At 44.4% G+C, this 20,996-nt stretch overlaps 1 protein-coding gene across 1 annotated transcript; it reads left to right on the top strand.

Annotated features, from left to right (window-relative positions):
- The first annotated feature begins 4,246 nt into the window (after window positions 1-4,246).
- Window positions 4,247-18,705, top strand: rnf7 (ring finger protein 7). The gene is made up of 3 exons (XM_072255048.1): window positions 4,247-4,441; window positions 11,240-11,287; window positions 17,429-18,705. Exons 1-3 carry the CDS (start codon window positions 4,276-4,278, stop codon window positions 17,545-17,547), a joined length of 333 nt encoding a protein of 110 aa, XP_072111149.1. The 5' UTR covers window positions 4,247-4,275; the 3' UTR covers window positions 17,548-18,705.
- The last annotated feature ends 2,291 nt before the right edge of the window (window positions 18,706-20,996 follow it).

Raw genomic sequence — 20,996 nt, 5'->3', positions numbered from 1 at the left:
TACCCATGACTGTGTGGCTAGGCTTAGCTCAAATACCATCTATAAATTTGCTGACTATACAACCATTGTTGGTAGAATCTCAGGTGGTGATGAGAGGGCGTACAGGAGTGAGATATGCCAAATAGTGGAGTGGGGTAATAGACAATAGACAATAGACAATAGGTGCAGGAGTAGGCCATTCAGCCCTTTGAGCCAGCACCGCCATTCAATGTGATCATGGCTGATCATCCACAATCAGTATCCAGTTCCTGCCTTATCCCCATAACCTTTGATTCCGCTAACTTTAAGAGCTCTATCCATCTCTTTCTTGAAAGCATCCAGAGACTTGGCCTCCACTGCCTTCTGGGGCAGAGCATTCCACATATCCACCACTCTCTGGGTGAAAAAGTTTTTCCTCAACTCTGTTCTAAATTGCCTACCCCTTATTCTTAAATTGTGGCCTTTAGTTCTGGACTCACACATCAGCGGGAACATGCTTCCTGCCTCCAGCACGTCCAATCCCTTAATAATCTTATATGTTTCGATCAGATCCCCTCTCATCCTTCTAAATTCCAGTGTATACAATCCCAGTCGCTCCAATCTTTCAACATATGCCAATCCCGCTATCCCAGGGATAACCTTGTGAACCTATGCTGCACTCTCTCAATAGCAAGAATGTCCTTCCTCAAATTTGGAGACCAAAACTGCATACAATACTCCAGGTGTGGTCTCACCAGGGCCCTGTGCAGCTGCAGAAGGACCTCCTTGCTCCTATACTCAATTCCCCTTGTTATGAAGGCCAGTATACCATTAGCTTTCTGCACTGCCTGCTGTACTTGCATGCTTGCTTTTAGTAACTGATGTACAAGAACACCTAGATCTCGTTGTACTTCCCCTTTTCCTAACTTGACTCCATTTAGATAATAATCTGCCTTCCTGCTCTTACCACCAAAGTGGATAACCTCACATTTATCCACATTAAACTGCATCTGCCATGCATCCGCCCACCCACCCAGCCTGTCCAAGTCACCCTGCATTTTCATAACATCCTCCTCATATTTCACACTGCCACCCAGCTTTGTGTCATCTGCAAATTTGCTATAAGAGGTAAAGGGCTGAAGAAGATGGAGTCTGATTGGAGAGGACAGTGGACTATGGAAGAAAGGGAAGGAGGAGCAGCACCAGAGGGAGGAGCTGGTCAGGTGAGGAGAAGAAAACTCCACAGCAACAACCTGACACTCAACATCAGTAAGGCGAAAGAGCTGACTGTGGACTTCAGGAAGGGTAAGATGAAGGGACACATACCCACCCACACTGGAACCCCTACTATTTGCCTACCAACCCAACCGATCGACAGATGACGAAATAGCCACAGCTCTACACACCATCTTTACACATCTGGAGAAGAGGGATGCTTATGTGAGAATGCTGTTCTTGGACTAGAGTTCAGCGTTCAACACCATAATTCCCTCCAGGCTTGACAAGAAGCTCAGAGACCTCGGCCTTCACCCTGCCTTGTGCAGCTGAATCCTGGACTTCCTGTCAGATTTCCGGCAGGTAGTAAGAGTGGGTTCCCTCAGCTCTGTCCCTCTGACCCTCAACACAGGTGCCCCTCAGGGGTGTGTACTAAGTCCCATCCTTTACTCTCCATATACCCATGACTGTGTCGCCACCCACAGCTCCGATCTGCTAATTAAATTTGCTGATGACACTACACTGATTGGCCTAAACTCAAATAATAATGAGGCAGCCCACAGAGAGGAAATCATTACGTTGACACAGTGGTGTCAAGAAAACAACCTCTCCCTCAATGTCGCAAAAACAAAGGAGCTGGTTGTGGACTTGGGAATCATCTTGGGAATCAAAGTCGGCGGTGAAAACATCAATAATTTCAGATATGCAGATGGCACTGTGTTAATTGCAAGTATGGAGGAAGAACTACAAAACTTAATTGATATAGTTGTTGAAGAAAGTGCAAAAATGGGTCTATCTATCAATCACAAAAAGACAGAATGTATGGTCATATCCAAAAAGAAAGAGAATCCTATCTGCAGGCTGAGAATAAATGGAGAAGACAGAACTTTTGCTACTTAGGAAGCTGGGTGACATCAGATGGCAGGTGTGACATGGACATCAAAAGAAGAATAGGGATGGCAAAAGACACCTTTACGAGAATGAAGAGTATACTAACCAATACTAAACTAGGCATGACAACCCGTCTCAGAGTACTGAAATGTTACGTTTATCCAGTTATGTTATATGGTCAGAATGTTGGTCAATATCTAGTAACATGAAATGAATTGAAGCAGCAGAGATGTGGTTTTTGAGGAGGATGCAAAGAATATCATGGACGAAACGAATACCTAACGAAGATGTCATGAACAGAGCAAGCACAAAAAGAGAAATGATGTATGAGATCATGAAAGGGCAACGTAACTTCACTGGACATGTGATTAGGAAAGAGGAGTTAGAATGCACGGTAATTATGGGAAAGATTGAAGGGAAGAAAGCAAGAGGAGGACAAAGACAAATGACAATGGAGACAGCAGCCAGAGAACTGGAAATGAATACCAATGAATTGATCCACTTGACCCGAAACAGGAGTGTGTGGGCCATGGCAGTCAAAGCTCAGTCTGGCACGGCACCTGATGATGATGATGATGATGACTGCAGAGGAATGGAGACGGGATAGCCCCTGTTGACATCAATGGATCTGGGGTCGAGCGGGTGAACAGCTTTAAGTTCCTCGGCAAAAACATCACCAAGGATCTCGTGGTCTGTACACACCAGCTGTGTGGTGAAAAAGGCACATCAGCGCCTCTTTCACCTCAGGCAGTTGAAGAAGTTTGGTGTGGGCCCCCAGATCCTAATAACTTTCTATAGGGGCACAAATGAGAGCATCCTGACTGGCTGCATCACTGCCTGGTATGGGAACTGTACTTCCTTCCATCACAGGACTCTGCAAAGAGTGGTGCGGACAGCCCAGCGCAGATGTAGATGTGAACTTCCCACTATTCGGGACACTTACAAAGACACAAACATGAGGAAATCTGCAGATGCTGGAATTTCAAGCAACACACGTAAAAAATGCTGGTGAACGCAGCAGGCCAGGCAGCATCTCTCGGCCCGAAACATCGACTGTACCTCTTCCTATAGATGCTGCCTGGTTGCTGCGTTCACCAGCATTTTTTATGTGTGTTGCATTTACAAAGACAGGTGTGTAAAAGGGGCCTAAGGTTCATTGGGGACCCAAGTCACCCCAACCACAAACTGTTCCAGCTGCTGCCATCCGGGAAACGGTACCGCAGAATAAAAGTCAGGACCAACAGGCTCCAGGACAGCTTCTTCCACCAGGCCATCAGACTGATTAATTCATGCTGACACAACTGTATTTCTATGTTATATTGACTATCCTGTTGTACATACTGTTTATTATAAATTACTATAAATTGCACATGTATGTGAAGGATGTAAATAATAGTCAATTCATTCATGTCCTGAATAGTGGGAAGGTCACATCTACAGATGCCCTGCGCTGTCTACACCACTCTCTGTAGAATTCTGCAGTTGAGGGAAGTACAGTTCCCATACCAGGCAGTGATACAGCCAGTCAGGATGCTCTCAATTGTGCCCCTGGAGAAATTTGGGGGCTCATGCCAAACTTCTTCAACTGTCTGGGGTGAAAGAGGTGCTGTTGTGCTTTTTTCACCACACAGCCTGTATGTACGTGAGATCCTCAGTGACCTCAGTTCCCAATCATCATTCCCCATCCCGAAGGACTGTCTAATATTGTTGGAACCCTGCCACTAGGACTGAGAAGGGAGAGGAGAAGAGACGGGCAGTATAAAGCGGGGAAGGGGACTACCGAGAAAGGAATCTGGGGTGATGGATGGACTGAGGAGGTGCCCAAGATAATGGTTAGGTTGCACTGGGGAGGGGAGATGAGCGGGTCTCGAGTTGGGAGACAGAAGCAGGTGAGTGACAGATGGAGGCAAAGAGAGAGGAAAATGACATCGCCGCGCCCCCTGCTGGTCACAGTGTGGTATTTCAACATCGCCGCGCCCCCTGCTGGTCACGGTGTGGTGTTTCAGCGTCGCTGCGCTCCCTAGTAGCATGAACCCTCTACTTCGTCACTGTGCCCTTTGACGGCCGCAGCCCGGTGTTCCGCGTCATTATGCCCCCTGGCGGCCGCAGATCGGAATCGCAGCGTCGCTGCGCCCCCTGGCGGCCGCAGATCGGAATCGCAGCGTCGCTGCGCCCCCTGGCGGCCACATACAGCCGCTCTCTACTGCGCTCATGGCGGACGAGGAGGTAGAAGATCTTGCTTCTGTCCACAATGTGGTCGGATCGGGGGGCAAGTCCGGAGACAAGATGTTCACGCTTAAGAAGTGGAACGCCGTGGCCATGTGGAGTTGGGACGTGGAGTGCGATACCTGCGCCATCTGCAGGGTGCAGGTGATGGGTAAGGAGCCGCCGCCGCCTCCGCCTCCGCCGGGGCCTTTTGCAGCCTGGGGGCTCGAGTAGCGAGGACGGCCGGTGAGGGGAGCGAAGAGCGGCGGAGGTTGGGGGTTTGTGTGTTGGTGCGGGACGGACTAAAGTGCACGTTAACAGCGTGGCGGAGCGGGCAAAGAGCCGGGGTTGGGGTGAGATAGGCGGGTAGGTGGATGAGGGGAGTACAAGCCTGGATATGTGAGTAGTTGGGATGGGGGTTGTGCTTGTGGGGGAGAAGATGTGGTTCTGTGAAAAGGTTTGAGAGTGAGTCGGAAATCAGAGATCCTTGTTAAAATTTCTGCACAGAATCACCCCCACAGCACAAAGATGATTTCTGTGGCCCTCACAGAACATTCTTGGATGGGTTGCAGACGTGGGAGAAAGATTTTTGAGGTGTACTTTCTCTAAGTAATTTTAGAAAAGTCTAGTTTACATACGCAATGCTCCACAAACACGTCTGAGTCATAGTGAAGACGTTAACATTCATTTCGGGATTCACACTGGATCCTGGTCCTTGGATCTGATCCGTCCATGAGAGAGCGAACAAGGCACCTCGTGTAATGCACCGGGATATTCTCCTTTTTGACGTTTTGTCACTCAGAATGACAACTCAATGGGATAGTTGGTGGTGGAATGGAGTTATTTGTGCTCACGTCAAGGAAATGGTTAAAGTTGACATTTGGAGCGTTCCGTTCGGGTGGAAATTGAGTGAGCTGTAGATTTGTCATATCAGTCCTGAATAATGGATGTGCTTCATGAATATCAGGTGCTAGGATCTGAAATTAAATTAGAAACCACTGGAAGCACTCAGCAGCTCAGGCAGCACCTGTAGAAAGAGAATCAGTTGGCTTAGTAATACACACAAATTGCTGGAGGAACGCAGCAGGCCAGGCAGCATCTATGGAAAAGAGTGAATAGTCAATGTTTCATGCCAAAACCCTTCATCAATTAGTTTTCCATGTCACACAGCCTTTACCGGAAGAGATAGGCAGAAAGAGTTATGAATGGCCCATGTGAGGTCTATGAAGTTATAAGAGGCCTAGAGTGGGTAGATAACAAGTATAAGAGATTCCTACAGATGCTGGCAATCCAGAGTAACTCATCAGTCCTGATGAAGGGTCTCGGCCTGAAATGCCGACTGTTTATTCTTCTCCATAGATGCTGGCTGACCTGCTGAGTTCCTCCAGCATTTGGTGTGTGATAAGGTAGATGGAATCTTTTTCCGCTGGTAGGGGCATCAAGAACAGGAAGACATAGGATTAAGGTGAGAGGAGGGCGTTTTAAATGGGATTTGAAGGGGAAGTTAGTGGTAGCTATCTGGAACTCACTGCCAGAGGAGGAATCATTGCTCACTGGTGGAATCTTAAAGAAATGTTGGTCTTGCTCTCAATACCCTCAGTACAAAATGTAAATAAATAAATAACTGCTGCACCATTGATGACAGCATTTGGCTATCTAGGCAGAAAGCTGTGCAGTTTTCCTCACTAACACCAGTTCTGACCTCTGCTTTGAGGTGTTCAGGCTTGTGCTCCTCTGGCCTAGGTCAAGGGTTCATAACCTGGGGTCCACCAGCCCCTCGGTTCATGGTATGAGTCCACGGCATTAAAAAAAAGATTGGGAACTCCTGGCTTAACGTGTCCATGTGAATCCCTTTGCCAGTCCTCTTGCCAAGATTGTGCTCCAGAATCCTACAAAAAGCCCATCTTGAGAGCAAAAAGGCAAGTCTGTGTGAAATGAGAACGACAGTCAGATACACGACAGCTGTGGCAGGGTGTACATGCTATTACTTCCTATAAGGCATAAATGACAGTGAGTTCACCACCTTTTATTCACACTTTCAAATGGAGAATGACACATCTGGGTGAATCCCCACAGCATCTAGCCACCTTTTGATATCTGTTTTGCAGGCTGATATCAAAACCTCTGTCAAAAGAGGATGAACCCTCACAAGGCACATGGTCCTTACAGTGTACCTGGCCAGGTGCTAAAAACCTGTGCTCACCAATGTGCTTTAGCCCTCCCTCCCACCTACTTGAGAAGGGCAGCGGTCGTGCTGGTGCCCAAGAACAGCAGGGTGAGCTGCCTTGGTGACTGTTAGCACTCAGATTTACCATGACGAAGTGCTTTGCGAAGTTGGTTATGGCTAGAATTAACTCCTGCCTAAGCAAGGACCCGGACCTGCTGCATTTCACCTCCCACCACAACAGCTCTGTAGCGGACACAATCTCTTGTCTTTGGAACACTAAGCAACAGCAGACATACATAACAGCTCAGTGTTCAATACCATTTTATCCTAGGGATGATTCACCAAGCTTTAAAAACTGGGCCTCTGTTCCTCCGTCTGCAACTGGATCCTCGACTTCCTCATCAGGGTCGGTGCCGATCAGTCATAACATCTCCTCTTCACTGACAATCAACAGAGACGTGTGCTTAACCCACTGCTCTGCTGTCCCTATACTGATGACTGTGTGGCTAATCACAGCTCAGATGTCCTCTATAAATTCACCGATGACACCGCCGTTGTTGGTAAAATCTCTGACGGCAACGAGGAAGTGTACAGGAGTGAGACAGATCAGCTGGTTGAGTGGTGTTGCAACAACGCCAAGATGTCGCCCAACGTCAGCAAGGCCAAGGAATTGATTGTGGACTGCTGGAAGGGGAAGCCGGGAGAACCTGCTCATTGAGGGGTCACTGGTGGAGAAGGGTGAGAAGCTCCAAGTTCCTGGGAGTCGACATCTCAGAGGATCTGTCCTGCGCCCAACACATCGATGCAGTCATGATGAAAGCACGCTAACGGCTCTATTTCTTTCAGAGTTTGAGGAGATTTGTAATGTCACCAAAGACAGTTGCAAATTTCTGTTAATGTACGATGGGGAACGTTCTGTCTGGAGTGGAGGTTCCAATGCACAGACTGCAGACGGGGTTAGACTCAGCCACCTCCATCACAGGCATAACCCTCCAGTGAGGACATCTACAAAAAGTAGTGCCTCTTGTAGGACCATCACCATCCAGGGCATACCCCCTTCTCGTTGCTACCATTGGGGAGGAGCTACAGGAACCTTGAGATCCACATTTAATGATTCAGAAACAGTTTCTTCCCCTTCACCTTCAGGTTTCCAAACGCTATCTCATTATTCCTTTTTTTCTTTTTTTACTTATTGTGTAATTTATAATAATTTTATGTTTTTCCATTGTACTGCTGCCACAACGCAGCAAATTTCACACGGTATAAGACAATGATAATAAACCTGAATCTGATTCTGTAATATAAGGGTAATACATTAAGGGGGCTCTGAGTTCAAATGGTTGGGCTTTAATCAGTCATGGCTTTTTTAAAAATAGCTAACAGGTAATTAATTTTCACAGTTTAAAAAAAACACAAACTGCAGGAGAAACTAAGCAGGGAAGGTGGAATCGACTGTTTATTTCCCTCAACAGATGTGCCCTGGCCCACTGAGTTGCTCCAGTGATTTAGTATTTCTCCAGATTCCAGCACCTGCGATCTCTTGTGTCTCCATGTCACCCACTGTGGAATGCCCCTCTCATTCCTCTTCAAATATGTTTCAGGCTGAGTGAGGGAGGCACATGGTTAGAGAGGCGTCCTTTGTAGTGGAAGGACCTCCAGCATTTTGTGTGTGTTACTTAGATTTCCAGCATCTGCAGGTTTTCTCTTGTTTGGCCTTTGTAGTGGGATGGGGAACAAGGATAATGACTTAATAAATGCTAGAAGCAGCTACCTTAAATATTGGAAAAGCAGCATTATAGAATAGCGTGATTCAATATGGAAACAGGCCCTTTGCCTCACCAGATCTGCACTGGGCATCACACTCATTTACACCAGTCCTGTTTTAATTCTCCCCCACCATTTCCATGGACTCCTGGATTCTACCACCCACCATGAGGGGCAATTTTCACTGGCCAGTTAACTTTCCGATCTGCAAGGAAACCCTATGCTGTCATGGGGAGAACGTGCAAACTCTGCATAGACAGCAGCTGAGGTGAGGATTAAAACCCAGTCACTAGGGCACAGTTATAATGTGAAAATATAGGGGGCTATCAGGAGAAGGTTTTTTTCCATAGAGAGTGATGGATGTGTGGTAGCAGAGACAAATACACCCAGTGACCATTTTATTGGGTAATTCCTGTACCTAATATAACAGCCACTGTGTGTATTTCTGTATATTTGTCATCTTCTACTGTTGTAGCCCACTCACTTCAGCGTTCGACCTATTGTATGTTCAGGGATACTCTTCTACGCACCATGTTGTCACGCGCGGTTATTGGAATTACTGACGCATTCCTGTCAGCTTGAACCAGTCTGGCCATTCTCCCCTGACCTCTCTCATTAACAAGGCATTTTTGCCCACAGGACTGCCACTTAGTGGATTTTTTTTTGTTTTTTTCCACCAATCTCGGTAAACTTGAGATACTGTTGTGCTTGAAAATCCCAGGACATCAGCAGTTGCTGAGATGTTCAAGCCAACCCATCGGGCACTAACAATCATTTCACGGTCAAAGTCATTTTGTACCCGTTCTGATGTTTGGTCTGATCAACAGCTGAACCTCGTGACCATGTCTGCATGCTTTTATACATTAAGTTGCTGCATATGATTGGCTGATTAGATATTTCCATTAGTGAGCAGGTGTACCGAATAAAGTTACCGCTGGAACATTCCAGATTCAAGAGGGTTCAATGTCATTTCCAGGATACAAGTGTAAAGGAGAACAAAATATTTGGATTATTTCGGTTAACTCCAGATCCAATGCAGCATAAAAACACAAAAAGATAAAGAATACAATTTTTATAAAAATGCCATAAATACATAAGATAGCTTTATACATACAACTATGTAGGTTGATTGTATGTAGGTAAAGTGCCTGTACATAAGGTGATTGACAGGAAATGATAAAGTGGTGGTGGGTGGGCCTGTTGATCAGCCTTACTGCTTGGGGAAAGTAACTGTAGTTACTTTGATGGGCCTGGCTTGGATGCTACATCGTCTCCTCCCTGATGGGAGTGGGACAAACAGTGGGTGGGATCCTTCATAATATTGCTGCCTTTTCTAGCACCTTTCTGTATATGTGTCCTTCATAGTGGGTAGGCTGGTGCCAGCGATGTGTTGGGCAGTTTTTACTATCCTGTTGTGGAGTCTTCCTGTCTGCTGCAGTGCAGTTTCTCCACCATGCAGTGATGCAGTGTATTAGGATATTCTCTACTGCACGTCCATAGAAGACCATGAATATTGATGTGCACAGCCTCCATTGCTGTGCTGTCAGTGTAAAGAGTGATGTGGTGTGAGTTCCCTTGAAGTCAATACTGACATTAAGGAAGAGGTTATTTGCCTGGCGTCAGGCAGCGAGCTCTTCCACATCCTCCCTGTAGACTTTCTCATCACCGTTGGTGATAAGCCCCACCACTGTCCTGTCATCAGTGAATTTAACACTGTGATTAATCAGGTGTTTGGCCATGTAGTTGGGAGCAGAATGTACAGCAGTTGGCTCAGCACACAGCCCTGAAAGGGGCACCTGTGTTGAGGATGATAGGGAGGGAGGAACAGTTGGCATCCTAACTATCTGAGGTCTGTTGGTTAGAAAGTCTAACACCCAGTTGCACAGTGGTGTATTTAGACCGAGGAGTAGGAGTTTGTTCACTGTCGTCTGTGGGACAGTATTGTTGAATGCCAAACTGAAAACCAGAAAAGCTTTCTGACATAAGTGTCCTTGTTTTCTAGGTGTGTGAGGGCCAGGTGTGTGACAGGTGCACATGGATGGTGGGAAAATGGAGGGTTGTCTGGGAAGGAATGATTGGATTGATCTTAGGGTAGGTTAAAAGGTCGGCACAACACCATGGGCCGAAACACCTGTACTGTACTGTTCTATAAGGTAGTAGTGCCAACCCACAAAGGGATGGAGTCGGTTGAGTAACCAAAAGGCCACCAGTGGTAAAATGCTTTAACCAGGGGGTTAAGAAAGAAGACCATAGATACACCTGCTGGCACCAAGGAGGGGAGGAGAATAATTGGTGGAAATGGACTGGTGCCATGTTGAGATATTCTCTCCATTGTGGTAACTTAAAGAGAGCATGTCCTAGTTAGTGAGGGTCCTTAGTAATGGATGTCACCCTATTGAGGCATCAGCTCTTGAAGATGGCCTCGATGGTGGAACAGTTGTCCAAGGAGAAAGATTCCAGTGGATGATCTATGAAATATAACACCAGCTGGAAAAGACAAGCGGGGATAATTCACCACAAACAGGGAAATAGTTTTTCAGTGTAAAAAAAAAAGCTGATGTGTTATAAATTTCCTTTCAGAAGAGGTGAGCGTAGGGCTATCAGTGACAAAATGTCCAAAGGGGTTAGCTAGAAAACAGGTTAAAAATAATACTTCAGCTCACCTCATTTCAAAACTAGTGTCACTAAATTGCCAAAAAGCTTGTTACATTAGTCCCAATGCAGATACTGCTCCATTGAAACTGAATTTTCCTGTGCCCACACATCACCAGCCCATATTTAGAATGAGGTTTGGTGTGACCACGTTGAAGACATGTTCACAATGTCGTCAGAGGTTTCCATCCAATCCCTTTGAGGAAAATCCAGGGTTGGAAAATCAAAGGACATCCCCACCAGATCCAAGGTTCACATTTCTTACACCAAAGAAAGGTATCCAGGTTACTGAACTTTACTGAGCAGTAGTCACTGTCTACAAAAATGAATTTATTTTCAAATCCCTAATTTCCACTGTGCTGTTAAATTATTTGTTTCTTTGTTTAGACGCTTGTCTTCGGTGTCAAGCTGAAAACAAACAAGAGGATTGTGTTGGTAAGTTCTTACATTGATTTCCTGTAGTGTAGCGTCATAGACCTTAGAAAAGGCCTTTTGGCCCAACTGGTTTATGCTGACCAAAGATGGCCCAGAGCCTTCTAAACATTTCCAATCCATGTCCCTGTCCAGCTGTATTTTAAAGTTGTTATTGAATCCTTCCTCAATCACTGTAGCTTATTCCACATACATACCACCCATGTGTGTAAATAGATGTCCCTCAAGTTCCTTTAAAATCTTTCCCCTCTCACCTTCTCTATGTCCTCTAGTTCTTGGGAAAAAGACTGAGTGCATTCACCCTATCATTGTCCTTCATTATTTCAGACACCTCTATCAGATCACTTCTCAGTATCCTATGCTCTAAAGAATAAAGTAAGTCAATCTCTCCTTTTGCTCAGTTCCTCAAGTTCCAGTAGCATCCTTGTAAATCCTTTCTGCACTCTTCTCAGTTTCATAACATCTTTCCTAGTACAGGATGACCAAAACTGAACACAATACTCCCAAGTGCAGGCTCACCTACACTTCCTGTAAACCTCACTGTGACCTCCCAACTTTTATACTCTTTGCCTTGACTTATAAAAGTTAACACGCCAAAAGCCTTCTTTACCACCCTGCCTGTCTGTGACTCCATTTTCAGGGAACCATGTACTTGTATTCAAAGGTCCCTCTATTCTACACAGCTCCTCCCGGAGCCCTGCAGTTCACTGTGAAAGTCCTACCTGGATTTGACTTTCCCAAATGGCAGATCTCATACTTATCCAAATTAAACTCTACGTTTTTTATCATTTCTCGGCCGCCTACTCAACTGACCAAGATCCCACTGTAATTTTTTATTGTCCACTATACCAGCAATTTTAGTGTCATCTACAAATTTACCATGCCTTGCACATTTTTATCCAAATCGCTGATATAAATGACAAACAACAGTGTGCCCAACACCATCCACTGGCCAAGGGCTTCCAGTCTGGGAAAACAACCTTCTACCATTACTGTCTCCTTGAAGGGTCTCAGCCTGAAACGTTGGCTGTTTATTCCCCTCCATAGACGCTGCCTGACTTGCAGAGTTCCTCTAGCATTTTGTGTATGTTGCTCATTCATGTACCCAATTAACCATCTTTCCCTGGATTCCATGCAGTCTAATCCGGAGCACCCTACTGTAAAGAACCTCGTTAAAGACCCTGCAGGTCCTTATAAGCTACCTGTATAGTACCTTGTTGGTCACATCATCAAAAAACTCATCATGTTTGTTAGACATGATCTCCCATGCACAAAGCCATGCTGACTACCAACCTGTCTACCTGTCTCTGCAGATGTACATATAACTTCTCTTTCAGAATCCTCTCCAGTGATTTACCTATCACAGATTTTAGACTTACTGGTCTATACTTATCAGGTTTTGCCGCTGTTCTTAAATGGGGCACAACATTCACAACCCTGCAATCTATGGGAAATTCACCCATGCTAACAAAGATTCAAATATCTCATCAAGGGCTCCTGCAATTTCTTCTCTAGCCTCCTACAGTGTTCGTGGATAAACCTGGTCAGGTCCTGGAAATATTTCACTTCCAGCACCTTTTCTATGCTAATGCAGACTATTCCCAAGACCTTTCCTTTTACTTTTCCTAGTTCTAAAGTTTTCATGTGTTTCTCCACGGTATAAAAACAGAGGGGAAATATTCATTAAGGACCTTGTCCACCTCCTGCGACTCTACACAAAGGTGTCCTCTTTGGTCTTTGAGGTGTTGTATTCTCTACTTACTCACTTCCCCTTAATATACTTAAAAAATCTCTTTGGATTTTCTCTCATCTTCTCTGCTAAAGCTGTCCCATGCCCCCTTTTCCCCTCCTGATTTCCTTCTTGACTATACTTCTGCATCCCTTATACTCCTCCAGGGATTCACTTGATCCCAGCTGCCTGCACCCTTATTTTTCATCACCACACTTCAGTGATTTCATCTCCAACAATTGATGTGACATTCCCTTGAATCAAAAAAGTGACCCCACTCTCCGTCTCTATCCCAGCTGAAGCAGCTGTACCCCTGAACATTAAGCTGCCTGCCAGTCCTGTCCCTCCCTTACCCCAGTGTCATGTAACTGTCCACCTTCCCTGGCAGATCTCTCGCACTGAAGTAAATACAATTTAATCCAGTAGTCTCCTTGCTCTTGTCCTTTCTCCTGCCTGCCATGACCATTTATTTTGCTGTCACTAACTTTGGCATCACTTCCCAGCCTCTCATTTGCCTTCCTGAAGCTTGGGATCCTACCGGTCCCTCCACCCCACCCCACCCCCAGTCTTTTTTAAGCCCACGCTTGTAGCACTAGCGAATTTGCCTGCCAGGATATTGGTCCCCCTTCAGTTCAGGTGTAACCTGCCCCTCTTGTACAGTTCACCTCGTACCTAAAAGGGATAGCAATGGTCCAAATATCTGAATCCCTTATACCAGTTTCTCAGCCACACATTAATTAGCCACATTCTCCTATTTTCTTCCCCTCACTAGCATGTGGTGCTGGAGGTTATCAAGAGATTACTACCCCAAGGTCCTGCCCCCTGTATTCACAGCAGGACTTGTTGCCTTCATCTACCTACGTTGTTTGTGCCAATGTGCACAGTGACTTCTGGTTCTTTACCCTTCCCTTGAGAGTGTTCTGCCGCCACTCTGTGACATCTTGAACCCTGGCACCAGCAATGCGACATATCATTCTGAAGTCCCCAGAATGTGCTGTCTGTACTGCACCCCTAACTGTCAAATCCCTGATCACTGTACTCCTTTCTACCTGCACCCTTCCCTGCTGAGCCCCAGAACCACAGACACGCTACTACTGCTTCTGAATGGACAGTCCCACCTCAACAGTATTCAAACTTTGTAATAGTTCTGAGAGGAATGGCCGAGGGGAATCTTGCACAACTTGTCTACTCTCTTTTCCTTTCCTGGTGGTCATCCAGCTACTTTCAGCCTGTCTCATAGGTATGACCATCAACATTATCATTATCATTGTGCCCTGTTGTATGACGTAGGTGATCATGGTCCTTGACCATGATTGCTCTTGGCAAATTGCTGTACATAAGTGGTTTGCCACTACATTTTTCTGGGCAGTGTCTTTACAAGACATGTGACCCCAGCCATTATCAATACTCTCCAGAGATTGTCTTCCAGGCGTCAATGGTCCCATAACCAGAACTGGTGATATGCACCAGCTGCTTATACGACTATCCACCAGCTGCTCCCATGGTTAGACGTGACCCTGATCTGGAGTCTCAGCAGGTGTTACACCTTACCCAAGGGTGGCCTGCAGGCTAACAGGGGAAAGGAGTACCTTCAACCTCCTCATTAAAATTCTTCCCTGTGAAATGCTCAGCATCTCGGATGATACTGAGTGTATCTCGCACCAACACCAACTCTCACGCATCTAGTTGATTGTTTTTTTAGTAGTGTTGGATTTTATTCATTGGAGCAAACTTCTCAGTGCCACCCAGAACCCTTCTGTGTGTTGAGCACAAGAGCAGTGTTATAATAAGCATTACAACCAGCATGTGATAACATCTGAAGAAAAATTAAAATAGGCAAAACTAATGCAAGCTAATCAAGTGAAAATTAAACTAAACTAAAAGAACCATGAGATATGATGATGCATCAGGGGTCCGTAACCTTTTTTATACCATGGAGCCTTACCATTAACGGAGGGGTCTGTAGACCCCAGGTTAGGAACCCTTGGGATCCATGGATCCATATGTTCTTGTTATATTTGACCATAAGACATGGGAGCAGAATAGGCCATTTGGCCCATCGAGTTTGCTCCACCATTCAATCATGGCTGATCCTTTATTTTTCTTCTCCACGACCCCATTTCCCGGCCTTCTCCCTGTAACCTTTGGTGCCATGTCTGATCAAGAACCTATCAATTTCTGCCTTAAATACACCCAACGACCTGGCCTCCACAGCTGTACATGGCAAAAAATTCCACAAATTCACCACCCTGTGGCTAAAGAAAACTCTCCACACCTCTGTTTTGAATGGACGCCCCTCTATCCTTTCCACTTCTACTCTGTCTAGGCCTTTCAACATTTGAAAGGTTTCAATGAGAATCCTCCCCCCATCCTTCTAAATTCCAGTGAGTACAGACCCAGAGCCATCAAACGTTCCTCGTATGATAACCCTTTCATTCCCTGAATCATCCTTGTGAACTGCCTCTGGACCCTCTCCAATGCCAGCACATCTTTTCTAAGATGAGGGGCCCAAAACTGTACACAATACTCAAGGTGAGTCAGCATCACATCCCTGCTCTTGTATTCTAGACCTCTTAAAAAGAATGCTAACATTGCATTTGCTTTCCTCACCACCGACTCAACCTGCAAGTTAACCTTTAGGGTGTTCTGCACAAGGACTCCCAAATCCCTTTGCATCTCAGATTTTTGGATTTTTTTCCCCATTTAAAAAATAGTCCGTACATTTATTTCTACTACCAAAGTGCATGGCCATACATTTCCCAACATTGTATTTCATTTGCCACTTACTTACCCATTCTCCTAATCTGTCTAAGTCCCTTTGCATCCTACCTGTTTCCTCAACACTACCTGCCCCTCCACCAATCTTCGCATCATCTGCAAACTTGGCAACAAAGCCATCTATTTCATCATCTAAGTCATTTATATACAGCATAAAAAGAAGTGGTTCCAACACCGACCCCTGTGAAACACCACTAGTCACTGGCAGCCAACCAGACAAGGATCCTTTTATTCCCACTTGCTGCCTTCTTCCAATCAGTCAATGCTCTGACCATCTCAATAACTTTCATGTAATACCATGGGCTCTTAACTTGGTAAGCAGCCTCATGTGGCACTTTATCAAAGGCCATCTGAAAGTCCAAATATACAATATCCACTGCATCCCCTTTATCTCTCTGACTTGTAATCTTCTCAAAGAATTCTAACATGTTCATCAGGCAGGATTTTCCCTTAAGGAAACCGTGCTGACTTCATCCTATCTTGTCTTGTGTCACCAAGTACTCCACCTCGTCCTTAACAATTGACTCTAACGTCTTCCCAACCACTGAAATCAGGCTAACTGGTGTATAATTTCCTTTCTGCTGCCTTCCTCATTCCTCTGACCATGCCACAGTCCATTGATTTTTGAAAGATCATTTCTAATGCCGCCACAACCTCTAACGCTACCTCTTTCAGAACCCTAGGGGGCAGTTCACCTGCTCTGGGTGACTTGTGTACTTCTAGCTCTTTCAGCTTTTTGAGCAACTTCTCCCTTGTAATAGTTACTGCACCCACTTCTCTTCCTTCACACACTACAACATCAGGCATGCTGCGAGTGTCTTCCACAGTGAAGACTGATGCAAAATACTCATTTAGTTCAGCAGCTATCTCCTTGTCCCCCATTATTATCTCTCCAGCCTCATTTTTTTTTAGCAGTCCTATGTTCACTCTCATGTCTCTTTTATTTTTTACATACCTGAAAAAGCTTTTACTATCCATTTAGATATTATTTGCTAGCTTGCTTTCATACTTCATCTTTTCCCTTCTAATAATTCTTTTAGTTGCTCCCTGTAGGTTTTTAAAAACTTCCCAATCCTCTATCTTCCCACTAATTTTTGCTTTGTTGTATGCCCTCTCTTTTGTTTTTACCTTAGCTTTGACTTCCCTTGTCAGCCATGGTTGCACTATTTTGCCATTTGAGTATTTCTTCATTTTTGGAATACATATGTCCTGCACCTTCCTCGTTTTTCCCAGAAACACATGCCATTGCTGCTGTGCTGACATCCCTGCCAGGAGCTCCTTACAATTTACTTTGGCCAACTCCACTGAAATACTGCTACGTCAGACTTTACTTTCTCCCTATCAAATTTCAAGTTGAACTCAATCATGTTGTGATCACTGGTTTCTAAGGATTCTTTTACCGTAAGCTCTCTAGTCACCTCCAGTTCATTACATAACACCCAGTCCAGTATAGTTATACCAGTGTATTGACAGATTTTCTCTTGTTATTTATTATCACTCAGTGTGTACCCTACAAAAAATATTCAGCAATTATTTTGTGTTCTAACTCATAGGATATAGTCTACAGATATATTTGTGTTTGGAAAGGAATTTTGTTTTTGGCATTAACGAGTGAAATGTTCTCTTTTATTTTACAGTGGTTTGGGGAGAATGTAACCACTCCTTCCATAACTGCTGCATGTCGCTGTGGGTGAAACAGAACAATCGCTGCCCTCTTTGCCAGCAGGACTGGGTGGTGCAGCGAATAGGAAAATAGTGCTGTTCTCATTTACCACGATCTTTATGGGTGCCAGGTTGATGTGTGTGACATGGCTGAGTTGAGTTTCCTATTGCAAAGCAAACATTTTTAAGAGTGGCCCCTCCTTCCCCCTCGGCATTTTTACACAAAGATGATCTGCCTGTATTGAATGAATCAGAAGTCATTGGATATGACTTGTATATATTTATTAAAAAGTTGGAAGAGTATGAAATGTGTTCCACTGTTTTGTTTCTTACGTCATTTAGGTTGCTAAATTTGTATTGATATTAGTCTGTCCTCCAAAATGTAACATTTGATTTTTTGAGATTGGAAATATCTGACTTTTATGTTTTTCAACTGAACCATCATAAAACGTACGTCTCAGCCTGAAATGTCAACTGTTTATTTCTTTCCATAGATGCTGCCTGACCTACTGAGTTCTTCCACCGTTTCCTATGTATTGATCTAGCTTTCCAGGAACTGCAGAATCTCTTGTTTATGAAATATGCTCGGTTCCTAATCTGTCCCTTGATAAATATTGCACTATCCTGGCCTTACTCTCGAGGAAAAGATCATGTCAAGATTACAAATTTTATTTGATCGCCCTTGTGCATCTATCTCCATTCCCTCCCTAAGAGCTGTGTGGGTGTACCTACACCTCAGAGACTGCAGCGATTCAAGAAGGCAACTCATCACCACCTTCTCAAGGGGAACTAAGGATGAGCAATAAATGCTGGCTTAGCTGGTGACGACCACATCCCGTAAATGAACAATAAAAAAAAATATTCAGATCTCCAGGTTCTAATGTAGAAATCTGGAAAGCATCTCAGCCAGAATCAGGCCAGGGGGAAAAGTTCTGGAAAGAAAAGACCAGGACAGTGGAGAGAGATAGAAAATGGTTACAAGAAATTGAATTTCAGGTAAAATTTTATTCCTGGATCAAAAAATTTAATCATAGATAACATAGGTTCTCAACCTCTTTCTGCTTTAGGACCACTTATGACTTTCATTTACCTCTGTGGCCCTCACCCTCCATAGTCTCCGTTAGTTGCTAAGTTTTTTTGGTTAATTGTACAATTATTCTAATAATAGTTAATATTTATGTTTAAACAAGTTACTTGTATTACATGTTAAATATAATGTTACTGGTGCACATGAAAAATAAAACTATTTCAAATCTCTGAACAGGATATTTTATTCATAACGTATATAATATTTTTCCAACCAGCAATGAAAAAGGGCTTAATAGTGTTACCTTGGGTAATTAGTGAGATCTTTGTGACTGATGCAAACTAGTAAGTTCTTGAATACCTGGTTGCAACTAGGCTAAAGATAACTGAAGATCACCTCATTTCACAACATCGAGACGGTTACGAGCTTTTGATAGAAGGTGAAGAGTTTGACTAAAACCATATTCAACCAGATAAGAAGTGGGAAATCCAATTAAAAACAACTTTGCTTTCTCCCAGAGCTGTGGAAAGTTATTTTGAATATCACTGGTTATCCAGAAATTTTGCTTGCTGTTTTTGAGTTTTGCTTGAGCTTGCAGCTCAATAAGACATTCTTGCAATGTGGTGTCAGTATCATTCACATTCCCCCAAATGGCTCCACCACACAATCTGGAATATGCATCTCCAGCAGGTCTCTGAACCGACATTCCAAAACTTTGTAGTTGTTACAAATAATCAAGATATACAATCAGATCATCATCTTGCAATTCTATTTTAAAAGTGACCAGTGAAGGAAATTACAATAAACTCACGACATACAATATTGCTGCTCAAAAATTTGAGTTTTCCAAGGAAAGCAGCAATAGCCTCTGCATGATATGAGATTAGTTTTTCCCTTGTGACTTTATTTAATAAATTAAGGTCTTCAAATATATCTGCCAGGTAAAATATGTCAGACGCTTTGCAGTGACAATTTGTTCTCCAATCAGCATATCACTTAGAAATGCTACAACACTATCACAAATTACCTTTTGATAACCATCAGACCTCTGTATGCTTTAGTAGCCATTCAAAATCTTCTTTGTTTTCCTCACAAAGTTGTTGAAAAACTCTTGAAGTGCATTTGATTTGAAGGGTGTGAACGATGATTTGCGCTTGTCAAGCAAGAGCAGAGATAACAATTTATGTGCCACAGGCTAAGCTGTTTTTTTGCCTTATTTGTATCATCTAGCATATTTTCCTATTCATTTCATTCCGAGTTCCAATTAAATTACATATACTATATTTTTTATTTATGTATTTTAATAATACATCATTAAAACAGTGAATTTATAATGGCCTATTTAGAAACTCGTGGCCCCCAGTCTGGGATGGCTTACAATCTTATCAGGATTCTTGGTAATACATCAACCCATGTCCTTCCCATCTCAGCTATAGCTTTGGCTAAGGCATTCTTGATTGTTCGGCTTATCCTAACATTCCTGAACTCTGAGGGTGGTAGGATACATGGAACTGTTGTCAATTCCCTAACAGTCAATTCCTTCATCACTTTCCCTGTGAAATATGCTCCCCTGATCCAAGTCCACCTGGACTGGGTTCCCCCACTTTTTGAGGATTTGCTGAACTAGAATTCATGCAAGTCCCTTGTTGGGAAAGCCTCTAACTTTCTACACTGGGTGACGTAATTATTCTACACTGCCATAACTATTAGACAGTAGCTATTCCCCCTGTTTTTTTGCAGGGGCCCCATGAAGTCCATCTGGATGTTTTCCCAGGGTCCCCTCGGCCGTAGCTGGTCTGCCGGCTGTAGCTTTCCATCCCCACCAGGGTCAAATGATACAATGGTGGCAGAACTTCTCAGCATCCCCTCCCATCCCTGGCCACCACTAGTCCTGCCAGAGTATCGTGATCATGCTCTGCCTTTGCTGATGCATCACCCCATGATATAACTTAAGTAGTATCCGCCCAAAACATGGTGGAGGCACCACGACTCCTTCCACCCCATGTGTCCAGCTCCCATCTGGTCCTTCCTTTGCTCCCTTCTTCCTCCACTTCTCCTTCTCTTCTGCCTCCACCCCATCATATAATTTTACTAAACTGGCTTCTGTTGTTTCTTCCTGCGCACTTGCAATTTCAATTGCCTCTTGTTCCTCTGCAGCCTTCTTCGCAGTGATGTCTGCCCGCTCATTTCCCTTCTGTTCCTCACTCTCCCCTTTCTGGTGAGCCTTTACTTTAATCACTGCCACTTCTGCAGCAGACTCACTGCTTCCAGCAGTTGTTGTATTAGGTGCCCGTGCTAAATACCTGCACCTGTTGAGGCTACAAATCGACATCGTGCCCATGCCATCAGATAATCATGCACCACACCAAAGGCATACCAGCTGTCTGTACATGTATTTGTTCATTTGCTTGTACTGTAGTGCAGTGCCTCTATCAGTCACCCGTTCCACCACCTGAGCTGAGCAACCCCTGACAGTGTTCCTGAAGGTAATCTTTCACCTGCTTCCTTCACCACAG

The sequence above is a fragment of the Mobula birostris genome, chromosome 4, assembly GCF_030028105.1.
Source record: "Mobula birostris isolate sMobBir1 chromosome 4, sMobBir1.hap1, whole genome shotgun sequence".
In the NCBI taxonomy this organism is placed as follows: Eukaryota; Metazoa; Chordata; class Chondrichthyes; order Myliobatiformes; family Myliobatidae; genus Mobula; species Mobula birostris.
Note: the sequence above shows the minus strand (reverse complement) of the source record. Positions and strands in the feature narration are given on the sequence as shown.